We start from the raw sequence: 16,925 nt of genomic DNA on the forward strand, positions 1-16,925 counted from the left end.
ACACTGTGTGTCCGGTGTTTTTGCATCAGACACACCAGAAGACACGCCCTCACAATCCTTTCACACACCTACACACCCTTTCACACATCCACACAGCTTTTCACTCAACACTCACCCTCTCACTCACTCACCCAGGCCTACAAAGCCCCTAAACATATGGGTCTTTCCGACATTTACAACGTCCGACCTTTAGATGCTCTAGTTCTACTCACACCAACCGTAGACGATCAACCTCCATGTACATCCCAGTGCCATGAGTCAAAGGCATTCAACCGACCGTCAGGTATAATAACTTCAGAAACCTTCACTGTACATTATTAATACGGGAGACATGTTTTTCTCCACGGATTGTTTGAACAGTTCCACAAGTTCGCCCTAATAAAGACCTTGATGAGGAACTGTGACGATCAAGCCAAAATGTCCCGGCTGACAACCCAGCACTTACCTGAGCAAACATTGTAATGAAGGTACTTTAATGTGGACCTTGGCGTGTTCTGTAGAACTTGTCATCCATAGGGAAATTGTCGGCAACAATCAATGTTTTCATCAACATGCATTCGCATGGACTGATCTCGAGATGGTCACATCACAATAGTTCGTCGACATGAAAACACCATTACCGTCGCCACGTCTCCATCAATACAATCCAAACCTTGTTGTTTCTTTAAACTGCCTTCCTTTCATCTCGTGTTAAAGTGTCAAAAGGAACAGTTTGATTTAAGAATTTCAATAGGAATCATTTATGACCTATCAGACAAAAGTTGTAGGCGGGTCTGTCGTTCGGAGGACGACTACTTGGGCGGTGGTCACAAGGTGAGACAGGGTCACCTGGCTACATAATCATAACTTTTGCATATGGCTTGAAATACTTGAAATGCCACACATATTGTTGTCGTTTAAAAGAAGCCCCGAATGTTTGCACAGTGAGACCTGATTTGTTCTAGAACTGTACAGAGGTGTTGTCATGGGAATGGCGCCTCAAATCAGCTACATGCCTCCTTGAATAAACATATGCTGTGAAAACTCAAACAAAACACACACTCATAGTTTTTTGTATAATGTTGTTATTTGAAAATGGTGTGCATACTGTTTACAAACACACAAAGATGACGTTCTGGGAAGAAATAGTCTACTTTTATTGTTTTTGAGTCCAATACTCTCAAAATCACCTATGCGTTTTATTATTTCTTTTAATAGTGTACTATCAACGAATCAGATTACTATAGTTAGTTAGCTGGCGTGGCCTATGTTAGGCTGATATGGCCACCGTGCGGTAGTGCTGTCTCCACTCTCTGTTTCCCACAATCAGGGAAGGAGAGGACATAGCATGTACCAGGTTGACCTCAAGAAGCACTCCGTAGTCGTGAGAATTTCCATACTAAGACTTCTGGGAACTTCATACCAAACAATTATGAGATTCACTCATGTATAAATATACATAGAAAGAATCAATGCTTCCTTCCGTTATTTATTCTGTTTACCGGAATCAACACACACACACGCGCATGCTTCAGCTTCCCTTCAGCTGCCTGACAGTTTGTTATGCCTCTCTCCAGTGGATGTCTTCAGGTGTAACTTCTTCACATGAATTCTGAATATACAGAGGTTACTAGCCAAGTGTGTTTCTGTGTTAAAATATACTCGCAACAACAACTCTGTTTATAGCCATGATGTAGGTGTTGCGTTATTAATGTTAACAGGAGAAGATATGGGCGTTTATGTGACCAATGCTTTTTCTCCACAAATTCTTACAATGTGTGAAATCTATGTCTGGCGTCCCCCGCCGTGATATTGCTGGAAAATTACTCAAAGCGGCGTAAAATTTCAACACAAATTCAAACACCTTTCAAACCGCTCATAACAATGATGAGTTGTGTTGTTAGCTGTGATGTTACCCGTTACCATTACACTGCTATCCCCAAGCTGACGGCGTCAAGTGACGCAAGTGTGTTCTCCTTGACTTCTGTAGACAATTGGACTACCATAGCACCTGTCATACCATAGATCATCGATGAACACCATTCTGTGTCTTCTAAACGTTAGACGCTGTCTTCCAGCTGTATATTCCAGAGATGCACCAACGGGACATGGTTGTGTTGTTGATATGACGGCACAGGTGGGACATGGTTGTGTTGTTGATATGATGGCACAAGTGGGACATGGTTGTGTTGTTGATATGACGGCACAGGTGGGACAAGGTTGTCTTGTTGATATGACGGCACAGGTGGGACATGGTTGTCTTGTTGATATGACGGCACAAGTGGGACATGGTTGTCTTGTTGATATGACGGCACAAGTGGGACAAGGTTGTCTTGTTGATATGACGGCACAAGTGGGACATGGTTGTCTTGTTGATATGACGGCACAAGTGGGACATGGTTGTCTTGTTGATATGACGGCACAAGTGGGACATGGTTGTCTTGTTGATATGACGGCACAAGTGGGACATGGTTGTCTTGTTGATATGACGGCACAGGTGGGACATGGTTGTCTTGTTGATATGACGGCACAAGTGGGACATGGTTGTCTTGTTGATATGACGGCACAAGTGGGACAAGGTTGTCTTGTTGATATGACGGCACAAATGAGACATGGTTGTGTTGTTGATATGACGGCACAAGTGGGACATGGTTGTGTTGTTGATATGACGGCACAAGTGGGACATGGTTGTGTTGTTGATATGACGGCACAAGTGAGACATGGTTGTCTTGTTGATATGACGGCACAAGTGGGACATAGTTGTCTTGTTGATATGACGGCACAAGTGGGACAAGGTTGTCTTGTTGATATGACGGCACAAGTGAGACATGGTTGTGTTGTTGATATGACGGCACAAGTGGGACACGGGTCTAGGACATGTTTTATTGTCTCCAATGAGATGCTATCGTGAATCGATGAACATTAAACGTCCGGCACTAAAATACCATTACTGTTGACAGCGTACCCACACACATTGATTTTTCAGCCTGTCGTGCTATTTCGTAAGCCTTATTTACGGTTAAACAACAGCGAGACACTGACAGCTTAACAATCACTACATGTTCATATAAACAAAAACTCATGTCATGCTCACAAGAAACATGAAAACACGTGTGCTCCATGCACGAGCATGCACATGCTAACTGTAAATTAGGAATCCTGCTCTTAGATTCCAAATGAAGTTTATACACGCACATATATAGCTTACCAAACACAAGCCTTTATATGATGGTTACAATAATATTACCGAATTCCACTTTATTAGATCGTTATGCGGATAACGCTGTAGTCTAACGCTCCACACCTGTTGTCAAGGTTGCACCTGCGGATCCGCTGATCACTGACCGCACCTTCGTCCACGGTCGGACCCTTGGTCTGTAAGTGTCATTGAGTAGACTCTCGTTGGTATTTACCGAAGGCGCAAAGACCTACTTGAAGATGGCATGTCGTTAAGAAAGGAAGTATTGCGACACGAAGTCGTAACAGCGGAACTCAATCATAGTGTACCGGAAGAGGAAAACAATTCTCTTCCTTAACAGTACTTTGAAGACATTCTTCGTTTCAAATCACCACACCCTCAGTACGACTATGAGCACGTGTACCACTGTGTACCATCGTGTACCTTTCATTACCATCGTGTACCTTGTTTAGCGAACATATCATTGTGTATCGTGTAAAATCGTGTACCCCTGTCACATCACTGAAATACCTTTCCAAACACTCACTGCATATGGCTGAAGAGATACGGTATCTCCGTCTTACTGTTATCTGTGTGTTATCGGGACGAGGTGATATCAACCAAACCTCAGGGTACAGGTATACAGGAGGATGACTTTAATTTCAACGACTGGGAAGGTAAGCTAGCGTTCATTTATACCCCGTAACACTAACATAAATTGTCACACATACTACTGGTATAAAATGTTACTGATTTCGGCGTCATGTGTGTAGGTGGGGCGTTATCCTTCTATACGACACGGATGAGGACGTACTGTGTTCCGAGGTTCCCGGTAGTAAGGAGGCGGGGTGGGGGAGGAAGGGCGTCGGAAGTAAACGAGTGGTCCCAGCTGACTTTTGAGGGAAGAGGAGATGGTGGTTGTTGAATGTATACTCTGTATCCATGACATCCACTGACTGAAGACACTATACATATTCACACCAACAGTCACACCACGGCTTTCTCCGGCCTGTGATAAATGTGTTATCGCCAGTACAGTATACATTGCACCAATCAGGCATCCTTGTGTGTAAATAGCAAGGAATAATACAAACTGTTGTGGTGGAGCTGTAACGTATTCCTTACGGCTTACAATAACATTCATTCACTCATTCGTTACAGACATATGTCCTTCGCAGCAGCATAATGAAGACTCTCATCCTGCTCATCACCATCTTCCATGTTTGTATGTCAGCCAAAGACAGCAGTGTGTGCACACAGCCTACCCAGACAGGACAATGTAAGGAGTTGTAAACTTGTAAACTATATCATTATACACCATTGCGATAGGCAGATTCCAGAGGGTGTGTGTATGTATAGTGTGCACCTCTTTCTCCTGGGATAATCTACTGTCTCTTGTTTGCTTTAGATAAATAAATTATAAATTATCTGGACTGTCCCCACTGTTTTACACATTCATCACTGTTAGATAGGTTACGCAATCAAAAACAAACGAATCTCCAAAATCGTTTCAACAGTTGAATGTTTGTGTCACAGTTAACAAGTCTGAGGTCAGGGTGGGTTGTATCTATCGGCCTCCACCATCACGGAAAAATTACTTTCAAACACTCATTTCTGTAATGAAATCTCTAATCTATTTGCATCTCATACCTGGCGTTCCTGTCTAAAACCATTGAAAAAAAGCTGTTTCAAATGTTGCAAATAATTCTCTCCTAGATAAGTTCCAGCCAGCTTACTGTAAGTTCCATAGCACTGAAACAGCCTTTGAGTCATCAATGACATTCGCCGCGCAGCTGATCAGTCATCTACAGTGAATTTGCGGCATGGTGTCCCACAAGGATCTGTTCTAGCTCCAGTGCTATTCTTCCTCTACTGTGGCAGGACTTTTAGCGTTATCTCACAACACCATCTCATCCATCACTCCATCCATGACTGGAATTTCAGTTATCACAGACTGTGAATGATCTTGGTGTCCTGCTAGACCCAACTCTTTCAACTCCTTCCATGGAATCTCAGATTAATAACGTCTGTAAGGCTTACTCCTGGAATCTCCGCGTGATTGGGGACATTTGTTCCTAGATACCTGATACTGTACAGACTTGACTACTGTAACAGCCTCTATGTAGGACTTCCTCATGTCCTTCTTGACAAACTTCAAAAGGTACAAACTACGGCAGTAGGAATTGTGAAAAGGACTCCCTAGAAAATACACATCACTCCTGTTCTTAGAAATCTCAACTGGCTTCCAGTAAAAGCAAGGATTCAAAATTCTCTGTCTGACGTATAAATCTCTGCACGAGCAATCTCGGAGTTGTTGTCAGCATATGTCCCAGCACGGGAACTAAGATGTCGACACGTTTGTACGTGTTTATGTGTGTTTGTTAGTCTGTGTCAGTATGTGTGTCTGTGTGAGAATTTCAGTGTGTACGCCTGTACGTGTCTTTGTTTTTTCTGTGTCAGTATGTGTGTCTGTGTGAGAAATTTTCTCTGTACGCCTCATGTGTTTATAAGTCTCTCTCTCTCTCTCTCTCTCTCTCTCTCTCTCTCTCTCTGTGTGTGTGTGTGTGTATTTGTTGGATTTTCTCTCTGTGTGTTAGTATGTGTCTATTTGTATGTGAGTGTGTGTCCATGTGTGTATGTATTCGTGTGCACGAGCTCAGTGCACTTGCCTGCTAGCCCATTCCTGGTAAAAATCCAGTCGGGACAGCAAATGTCCACAGCCACTGGCGCGGCTGGCTAGTGTCATGGGGATTTTGTTAATATATCGCTCTCTCCTGGATTCTGTCATACTGTTGGAGTATTGTGGACAGCAGTGTCGAGGCAGTGTAGACGTAACCAACACACAACAAGCAAACAACTTGCAAGACCATTGTGAGAAGTTCGCCATGTGAAGTGTAAAGAACGCATGTTAAATTGCCTCCTACCTGAAACATATCCATGTGTTTCCCCATGACAAGTTATCGATTAGTACAGCCAGGCACGTTCGTCAAGACTGCCGTGACCTTTCAAAACAGCATGCACCAAGCCAAGTCCAGTATTTTTCTTACACAGAATTAATTTATTCAATTTACAGAAATGGATACGTATGTTGTTTTCACTTCCGCTCTTGGCAATGGAACACGTTTCCTATCGAACCGCATAGATGCGAAATTCATTGTGGAAGATCAACCTGGATCATTCAAACAAGTTGGCAAAAGACAAGAGAGTCTAAGAAACGACTGTATAGTTTCAACTTTCAGTACAACAAATCATCGCGTTTCATAAGTCAGGAAACATATTGTCAGATCGTTTAGAAAACCGGCAAAACGCGATGACATCGGAGTGTTATAGTTGGACGAATGTATACACTCACACGATCACAACAATACAGTCGTGCCATGAGAGAATTAGAATGTAACAAAATAATTTACCCTTTCACAGCGCCAGTATACAATCAATCCTGGCCATTTGTGTGCCGAGGTCATGCTCTTTTACTGCGTCCAGTGTAAATACAAATCAGGTTATGATAACTTAGAACAACGATCTATACATCAACACTCAGAAAGTAACTCCACAGTCAAACCTGTCTCGGATGTATGTCATGACTGGAAGAATACTCTCTATGCTGCCTCAAACAATTAATGACCACTTGACAACATGAAAGACACTAATGGGCCGCGTTAGTTAGCACATTTCGTCTCGTGTATAGGTTTTGTTTGGAGTTCATGTGCACAGTTACAGTCTGCAGCCATTAAGGGGAGATAATTGCCGACTTTGAACTTTAGCTGACCTGTTACATCCCTTGTATATTTATCAACATGTACCTTGCCCTAGTGTTGTCATACATTAGAATCTATGTCGGAACATCGCCTGTATAGAGTAAAGAAGTTGTATATCCATAAAAATGTCCCCATTCGTCAACTCCTCAACTCCTAGAATGCCAATCAAAGAAGTTTTCTGATTCATGTCAATCAAATGTCCATGTGTACCTAGTGTTACTAAAGTGTTACTGAAGGATGTATCCCTTTGATCTGTTTTCCATCATATCAATTTGTCATTTTCATAGGGCACGTTTTCGGCAAAAAAAAAATAAATATGTTTTTACATCAGAAGGTTCAGTAAACACAAGTGTCTATTTCTCTTACAGATCACCCCAAACCGAAGATTCCCGACCAGTTCAATGTCAAGGTGGAATGTAACTTACTGGACAAGAAGCAGACGACAATTGTGACGGAAGCATACGACTTTTACGGGAACAGAGGAGCCATAACTCAGATTCAGAAGGGGGCCAAGTTCCAAGGATATTTTGACTACCATTCTAACGACTACCTCAATGTTTTACCTGATACATGTAAGTTCCTACAACAGACCCGATCCCACTGTTTACAGCCCCGACAGCAACCACTGCAACTACAACAGCTGCTGCTGCTGCTGCTGCTACTACTACTGCTGCTGCTGCTGCTGCTGCTGTTTTTACTACAGACTATGTTACACAGATTAAGAAGTCTGGTTTGAAAGGCTCATCACTAGCTCAGGGCCCTTGTCCCCTTTGCACACAGCCCACATTCTGAATGAAACTTCTCCCAGGAATCATTGCTTAGCCAAACCCACCAAGAACATCCCGAGAATATGTAGACTCCCCAACACTGAAGCCTTCTGCATTACCCAGAGTGTCAGAAGGGCTGTGCTCCAGGTAGAGAACCCGGGCACTCTCCTGACATGCACCAAGAGATCAGGAGGTACCAAACCAAGGGAACTGAGAACAATGGGGAGTCTGACGACAGTGTACTAGGGGTGCAAGCGAGACATTTATTACAAATGGTTTTATTATTATCAGTACTACCACTGTTGCAGCTGCTATTGTTATACACTGTGATAAAATGATAATATAGCCATGTTACCAACATATTATCAATTAATATAGAAAGAAACCTTTGTGTCTAAGAGACATTCGTAAAATATTTCTCCTTAACTTAAAAATACACAGGGACCTTACTTCGAGTTAATCAGAAGTTTGAATTATCGGCGTTTAACTTTATGTTAATACTACTCTTGTAGCGAAATGCCAGGTGCAAAACCTGGGAGACTCCTCGTCCAAGTTTCTCTTCGGCTATTCGCCTGGAATTCAAGGTCAAGGTCAGATCTTCTCTGCATCCGGGGCCTTGCACTTCACATCAAATGGTTCCAAAGAGGTGTACGTCGGGAAGGCAGTTATCCGGGGCATTCAGGTAGACACGTGGTACAGCTGCCAGTACTGGCCGGAAATGGATGCAACTATGAATGTCACGTGGTATTTTTCAGGTGAGTTACGTGTTCTTCGTTTTAGATATTCTGTCGTTAGGTAGGCCGCACTTGATTCGGATTATTAACAACGACACAACAAGTTGTGTGAATAGCACGCCTTTTTCTTCCTTTCAGACAAATCCAACTGGGAATCCTCATTAGGAGAGGAGTCAGTTCCGGTGTCTGCTCACGTGACGGGAATCGTCTACAGTGGGACCAGTTCTCATACATTTGATCACATGTACAATTTCTACGGTTTTGAAAACGGTGCCACCCAAGCGGATTTTGTAAGACTTGGTGTTATCGGTTTTGAAATCATTTAAAACACAAATAGACGGTTTGGAGACTCCCATCTCAAAGGTACCGTAGCGCCGTGAGCATTAAAGAACATGAAATCCCATATATCAGCTGCAGTCCAAACAGACGTCCTTTACTTTCTCTTGAATTATGTTTCAAACTCTAAGCTGTCCACGTATTGTCCAGAAACCAGGTGTGTAGTGATGACACTGTGACCTAGTCCTTCATCTGGCCCAACTGTAACACGTCATCGTTGTGTTGGCTTCAGGAGATCCCAGACGGCATCGTGTGCCCCAAACGCAGGAACGAGAAGACGATGCCTGCTCTCAGCTCCAGCTTCTCCATGGTGGGTGAGGTCGTCAGTGGGGAGGTCACGTACCTAGAGGTCAGTGGACATCAAGCCTTTATGGAAGTAAACTTTCATCGATAGTGAGTGTGCGTGCGTGCGTGCGTGCGTGCGTGTGCTTGCGAAAGAGAAAGAGTGATATTTGAACACCATAGTACCAAAGCAAGTCACCATTACACCCTAAGAGGCGCGGGTCTTGTGTGTTTGTAGTACACTAGATAATGTACGACTGAACGAAACCATGCGAATCTCTACATTGTGAATAATACTCAATGTCTGAGAAGTGTTCAGTATGTCGTATCATGGTGTACAGCAGTTAAAGCGTTGAGTACTGCATGGTATAACGTTTTTGCCAAGTTATAACGTTTTTGTCATGTTATAACGTTTGTGCAAGCGTGGTTTAACGTTTAGGCCATGTTATAGCCACTTACAGCATGTTATACGGTATCTACAGCATGTTTTAGCGTTTGGTGGAACAAGAGATAATAGTGTATGCAAAATGTTTTACAGTTCAGATGAAAGCAGGATAACAGTCTGCATACTGTGTTTTAGCGTTTAGGGGAACATGATATACATTTTAGTGACTCTACATGTAGTGACATTTTAGATACAGGTGTGCAGTTTTACCTATCATGGCGATGTATGCACAATTTTCTAACGTTGTATGTATCAATATATACCGAAATGTGAAACTTGTTATGACCGAGTAGGCAGTATCTTATGATCCTGTGTACAGCATGTTATACCCTTGTTTGCAGTACGTTACAACCATGTATGTAGAATGTTATGACCGTGTATGCAGCAAGTTATAACCGGATATGCCGAATGTTATAACTCCGAATGCAGCATAGTAAAACCCGGCATGCAGCATGCTGTAACGTGTTACAGGAAAGGTATGACGTCAACCAACAGATTGCCGCCTACAGGTACAAACCCTCTGCGGAAACCAACACCGAATACGGCGCTAACAGAATGGTGGAAATCAATGACTTCAACACAGGTGATGATATAACGACATTTATATTTTATGTATCATTTTAACATTCCATGTATGTCTATATGTGCATCCATTATTTGACTAAGCATGTTCCTTGTCCTACAACTAAGTGATTGACATCATGCTGCACATCTATGGAAGTCTCTCCGTTGTTTATCACACTAACTTCTAGACGCCACTCACAGGAGCCACTAATCCCAATGTACATAAATCCTACCTCTCATATGCATATGGTTACCTGGCTCCAGCTGTACCCCTCCTGCCCACCATTTAATCCTTTATCAATTCGGTCCGTGGATTTTGTCACACCTTGTCACCCTTGACTTTTAACCACTGCCCATGATATTCGGTTTGGGGCAAATAATTATGTAAGTAAATCATGGTTACCTCAGCTCCCTGGTTCTGTGATTGTTCACACGGACTCACATTGCATACTTTGTAATCCTAACATGTAATATTTTACACCTTGAAACACTCGGCTAAGAATCTTTGTGTAAAGAGCATGAACGTGATTAGTGGCCGATGCGTACGCTCCGCAGGTGAGAACTCGGGACTCACAGCGCAGGCTGTTACTTGTGATTCTCGCTCCTGGGACATGTAAAATTGGTGTAGAATTGAACTTTTCTTAAGGCGATGATAACAACGGAATATTATATAGAGCATTCTGCCCTGCTAGAAGCGTGGTCTGGAATACTGCAAGAATTGGTACAGTCACACGAAAATACAAGATGTTTCAGATTACATTAGCTGAATCACATATAACACCCGTGCTAGGAAACATGTATGCGTTCTCAAACTGTTCCTGGGTAATGAGCGGAGCAAGCAACTACTAGTAGTACTTCCACGCGACTACCATACCGTCTGCTCTTGAATACGGTGTAGCCATTAGCTTCAAGAATCCTCTTTTCCAGATGTAGACGCCCTTCTCTTATAAGAATATTATGCAGTTGATATCACTAGGGTGGCCCTGTGTTCCTGATCGCTCGTCCGATCGAATTCACGTATTTGATTCCAGACGTGGTACACTGTTTGACCTCAGTCTCATTACCAGCATGTGTGGTGCTGGTTCATTGATGATACACTTTCTCACTCACAGAAACAATTCCATTCAGCATCCAGATGTTTTGTAATCATTATTTGTGTTTAACAGGAGTGGCCTACATCATCGATGAGTTGCTAGGCAACTGTACGGTGACCAAGATTGACCACGGTAACTTCCTGTACCGTCACGTGGCTGGCTCCTCTGGTCAGGTCCGAATGCTGACCACCCAGGAGTTCTTCCTGTTGGACAACATGATAGACCGCTACACGTATATCGGACAGGTAGGCGTGGCATTTAAGACAATTCAACAGCTGTAGGTGCTAAAACCCAGTCTAAAGGGTAAAAGGGTGAATACCAAGTAACATATATTCACATTTTAATTTACATATTGTGACATAGTTGGGCTCCAGCCAAGGGAAGCAAAAGCCCCAATGATAAACAAAAGTAAAATATATTGAAGGAACAGGCTTCTGGTCTTTTCTTTTTTTTTGGTTTTGTTTTGTTTTGTTTTGACGACATTAGACGATCACATTGTATTCACTCACACTGACAGAATAGGAAGGAAATAACATGAAGTATGTATGTCTTTGAATTTAAAAGCATGTGTACCTACTGACACACTACTCATCCCCGTAATGTTTTTTTCCTGTTTGTAAAAGATAATCTGTCTAAATAAAGTTTCAAAATGAAATTTGATAGATTGAAGATTGGGGTCAGACATGTATCTTCCACCGAATATGGTTTAAATGTAATCTTTTTGTGCTTATGAATACGATATTGAAAATAGTAACCAGTATTTTACATTGCATTATATTCATTTGTAACGTTTAATAGATTTTAAGTCAAATTATATTTTCAAATGGAACATGTAAAACTGATATTTGAGAACTAGCACTAAGGTTCGTTTGATCTGATAATATATTGCTGACTTTAGATTTTTTTCAACAATAAGCCAAACACCTAAAACCTGAAGCATGAAGCATGTGATGTTCGGGATCACAGAAAGATCACTGCTGGTGGGTAGTACTCCTGACTCCTTTAGATAGGGAAGAGTCCGACACCTATCAGGAATTATTTGTGATTATCATATGATTGGCTGCCCCGAAAGAACGTGAAAACAACAGCTCCACATAACCCATCACTATTCCAGAGGAACATCCGGGGAGTGATGTGCGATACGTGGACGGGATACCATGAAGATGCTGGCTTCGGCGGCTCCGTTAAAGACAACATTACTGTGGAATGGTATTTCCTTAGCGTAAGTAAACCAGAGATAGGAATGTGCACTACTGCTAATGGTTGTTCCTATGTCAGGTGCCTCCAGAAATGGTCTGGAGAAACAGATTCGTACGTTTTGTGCTGACTGGTTGCATGACTGAGCTCGGCTCAGGGAACTCAGGTGCTGTCCGCCCACATCAAAACAACATCCGGTCATAGTGCCCCTTAACTACAAGTTACACTTCTATTCCTAGTAGAGATTCGTGGTAGCCTAAAGGTGAAAGCGTCCGTTCATCACGCTGGAAACGGAGGGGGTTCGATTCCCTATATGTGGACAATGTGTGAGGCCCATGTCTGGTGTCCCGCGTCGAGATATTGTTGGAATGTAGCTAAATGCGGCGTAAACGAATTCTCACTCACTCACTCAGTCCATATGCAATAAGTGAAGAGTTGCAACTCTTCATGCAGATAAATGGCTACTCTTGGAATTAGGAATACATCTTTACCTTGTTAGTCACCAGGACCTATGCGCTTTAGTCACGGAACACTCACATCACACCAGTTGCACAAAGCAATACCAGCTGGAACTAGGGCTTCCTCGCTCCTGATACGTTAAGCTATGTTTATGCCATTCGTACCGCTAGGGGTTCCATGAACCAGGCCAAACATAATCGTCACTAATCAATAGTCAATGATCGAGTATGGTTACATAATACGTCTTCGTAAAAAAGATCGTTAATTCCTAGACTCTTGACGCCGAATTTGTGTTCTGTTGAACCAAAACTGACCATTCTGTCCGTCTTCTCCAGAAAAACTGGACGACGTGGAATGACGTGGCTGCGGTGTTTCCAGGAGACGGTGTCCCAGTCGCGATGCGGGCCTGGTCTCCTGACCCATCAGGGAAGGTAACACGTTTGGTGCAATACCATAACAGACTGATGCAAGTTCATTGATATCTTATATAAACACGCTTTTTCTTAATGTCTAAACGTATAATAAACACTTGTTGATGGGATAAATTACATATCTTAAAACAGCTTCAGTGAGCCGAGTAACAAGGAAGGGTGTGGGGCAGTTGTATATGCAGTAGCGTCAAGCAGGGGAAGTAACCAGTATGGTTCTATGCCACTATTATGAGGAAACCCGAGATAGATTCAAAGCTGTTTTTGTAGAATGTTCCCATCTACAACTTCAACGCGTTCGACTTTGACCGATCAGTGCCCAACGTCCTTAACTACGACATCAGCCCATGCTACGTCAATGACAACAGGCGAATGTTCCACTTCTCTGTCGACGGTGAGGTTTTCTTGTAACTTGACGAGAATATGGTCACGTAGCAGAGTAGTACAATGGTTTGTGTTTGTTGTCCTTTCGCCGTGTTCGATACCCGACATGGAGCGTCGGGTGGGGTTTAGGTATGCAGTCATGATTCAAATGTTAAACATTTTCTGTTCAGCGTCTCAAGTCTTTCACATTGCTGTAACCGTATGCTTGGCTTTGCCGTAAACAGTTTCAGGACTGGCGTCAGTAATTGCAGAAAACTGGAGTGTCTTGTCCATAAATAGATTAATTCGATCATATAGCTACAGCATGTAGAGTGCGACAGTGAATTATTTTAAAACAAACAAACAAACAAACAAATATTTTTTACCACTGTCATGTCTATCTATAGCAAACATTTTAATAGAGTACTCAGCTAGGAGTGAATACTGAAGGAAGGTCAAAGTGCTTTGGTACAGACAAACCAAGGGTTGTAATCCGAGACAGGATTTGACCAGTTGTCTGAAGCACAGCAAAACTCAGTCTATAGTTCAGGATGTGTAGTTTACTGCATTCCACTCTCTTACAACAGGTCAGTTCGAGCAGTTCATCTCCGACAACATGGAACTCTTCAGATATTCTGTCATGTCCACCATCGTCAGCATGTGCGACATCTCCTCCCTCAGAGTCGCCAACATTAAGGTGAACAATACATCTCATGACATGTTATGACTTTATTACGGTTCTACACAGAATGGGGAATATTACTTCTGTTACGGTTAGAAAACACTTTGTTAAGAGAAGTTGGGACGTGTTATCTTATTTAAAGACGGATTAAAGTAACGGTCATAAATAATTAAGTCATAAAGGTAACTAATGTTATATTTCCCGTTCATACACTTCCATCATATAAATATGTTGAAAACGTTCACAGAGGCGCAGAACCTAGATGCTGACCACGGCGGGTGATCCTTCGCCGTCACGTGGTGCTGAGAGACCAAAGATCATACTCTGGAAGAACTTTACAGTCGAAAAATCATATGATAAGTCAACATTAGTAGAATACTGACAGAAAACGACGTTGTAAGAGTCATCACGATGTTTACCTTCGTGGGGACATTTCAGGTTGACCTTGACGAGGATGTGCACGTCACATTTGAGATGTTGGACGTAGCATCTGTCGTCGGCGACAACCCCAGCGTCGTCCCTCAGGTATCTCTGACAGACGCTGCCAACACCTTTATCAACTCTGTCCAAGGGGGTACTTTCACCATCGTCTGGAACGACTATCTCGTCGGCTCCGGTCAGGTAGGTAGACGCCAACGTGAAACAGGCCTATTGTATATATACGGCTTCGAACGTCAACGTCAACGTCCTGAACATCGGGCTTACTTCCTCCATGTAGCGACGAGGCGAAGTTTGTAGATCTACAGATAAGCCTGTCTCGGTCATCGGACAAAACTGATTCCACTTAGGCGAGCCAGCCGTGAACATTGCGAAGGATTCACTCACAATGAGGTCGACATCCGGTGTTCGACAGGGGACTGGCCATTTCATATTCTTGGGGATTGTTTTCCAAAATCGAAGGCAATGTTCTACTTTTCTGGTGTCCACCGATGTGATAGTGTTGGAATATTGCTAAGAGCGGCGGAAAATCATACATAATCACTCTCTCATTCACGGCGCTGTATAGGTGTCATTATAGCAAGACGTTAAATCCATGACGTGCTTCCCACAGGCTCCAAGCATCACCGTCATGTCGGACAGCCTGACAGAAATGGACTACGAGAAACACCAGTTCGGTAAACCAGGCATCATTGGCTTTGGGCCAGGTAGGTAGTTTGACACACGTACTCATGTTCTACCTGTGGTGTATATATTGTAGAGATGCACATACTTTGGGGATGAAATCATGTTACCATGACATGTCGTTTCCGTGGATGTATGTGTTTTACGGAAAGGTAGGAGTGTTGGCGAAAACATTGATCATGGACGAGCCGCAGTAATGACCAAGAGATAGTTACAATAGATGGGAGATAACTCTGTCTATACTGCCCACGGTAAAATGGTCTGAATATACTTTCCTGGTTGTCTACGAACAGAATGTATGGGTACGTTTGTGTTGTATACACAAGACACGGAATTAAAACGGATTTACAGCATCAAGTGTATATTATAAGTATTCGTTCTTGAGCTGCTGAGTTGTCCTGGCCTTAATGGCTGCAGAAGATATAACTTGGGTGATAACTGGGTCATGTTACGACATCACGACCCACTCACTCGACTGTAACAACGGTGTCAGCTATATCGCCTTTAGGCCTAATAAAAAAGTGAAATGTTTCTCGGGCATCTGCGCGTCACATTTAATTGTGCGCGTAACAATTTTTACTTCCATTACAATACAATAATTCTGACTTTCCGATCTTCCATTTGTGCACTATAAGAATGAGTGTCTGTAAGAACGGGAGTCACTGAATGTCCAACTCATTAACACGTTCTTAACTTGCCAAGGTGTATGAGAAAAGAAATAAATAAAAACGTGTTCCTCCCTCGTCACTTTTTTCCTAACAAAACATTTTAAAAAAGAAGCCTTGTCGCCCTCGTCACTTTTGAAAAAAATGTGCCCGGAAAACATTTTGATTTTTTATGAGATGAGCTTGCTACCTCAAACACACAAGAACAAGACATGAATAGTTACGTTCAGCATGTATCTATCCCTTGCATGTTTCAGGTACGATGGCCGGCGTGGGGTTTGCGATGATTATAGTCGGAGGCACCATGGGAGCTGGCACCAGCTTCTTTTGCTATAAATAAATACAAATAATGCTACATAAACTTTATACAAGTGCTATCTTATCTGAGAATTTGTCCATGAAACTTGAAACCAGTAAATGATATACTGTCGGTGTAGAATGACCGTCAATCAACCATAAAGTCTCCCCTTACATGCTGAACTCTGGATGATATATTGACGATAACACGTAAAACCACCCGTAAAGTTACACAGTCGTCTGGGCCGTGCTGAGTGGGTCTGTCCTGAATGCTGGGGGACGGATAAACTTGGGTTCTCAGGTTAGCCCTAATAATGATCCTTGGGTGTTTATTTAAAAATACATGTGCTGGTGCCTAGAATAACGACACCTGTGTCAGAGTGAGGTTTCCTGACACGCTGTGGTGGAACTGAACACCCACGCCAAGGATGGATGGCGTTGACGGGGTGGTAGGTGTACCCGGATCCCCCTGGTGTAGAATGCTTCGTTAAAAACCATAGTTTCACATTCAAGTATTTTATCAACATTTTCCGCTAATGAGGATCTCCCTGAACTCATTGACAAAGGCTAGACGA

At 42.8% G+C, this 16,925-nt stretch overlaps 1 protein-coding gene across 1 annotated transcript; it reads left to right on the plus strand.

Moving 5' to 3' along the window:
• The first annotated feature begins 3,745 nt into the window (after positions 1-3,745).
• Positions 3,746-16,428, plus strand: LOC137266451 (uncharacterized). The gene is made up of 15 exons (XM_067801950.1): positions 3,746-3,834; positions 4,319-4,436; positions 7,284-7,487; positions 8,195-8,437; positions 8,555-8,706; positions 8,985-9,101; positions 9,951-10,062; positions 11,210-11,382; positions 12,252-12,359; positions 13,129-13,224; positions 13,492-13,615; positions 14,172-14,281; positions 14,705-14,887; positions 15,318-15,411; positions 16,311-16,428. Exons 1-15 carry the CDS (start codon positions 3,808-3,810, stop codon positions 16,391-16,393), a joined length of 1,944 nt encoding a protein of 647 aa, XP_067658051.1. The 5' UTR covers positions 3,746-3,807; the 3' UTR covers positions 16,394-16,428.
• Positions 16,429-16,925: the final 497 nt, after the last annotated feature.

This window comes from Haliotis asinina, chromosome 15 (assembly GCF_037392515.1).
Source record: "Haliotis asinina isolate JCU_RB_2024 chromosome 15, JCU_Hal_asi_v2, whole genome shotgun sequence".
Classification (NCBI taxonomy): Eukaryota; Metazoa; Mollusca; class Gastropoda; order Lepetellida; family Haliotidae; genus Haliotis; species Haliotis asinina.

Excerpts from the sequence above, each read along its gene's own strand:
- LOC137266451 (XM_067801950.1), top strand. The coding sequence starts at position 3,808 with ATGACTTTAATTTCAACGACTGGGAAG. Across the intron at positions 4,437-7,283 it reads GCCTACCCAGACAGGACAAT|ATCACCCCAAACCGAAGATT; the intron begins GTAAGGAGTTGT and ends TTTCTCTTACAG. Across the intron at positions 11,383-12,251 it reads GCTACACGTATATCGGACAG|AGGAACATCCGGGGAGTGAT; the intron begins GTAGGCGTGGCA and ends TCACTATTCCAG.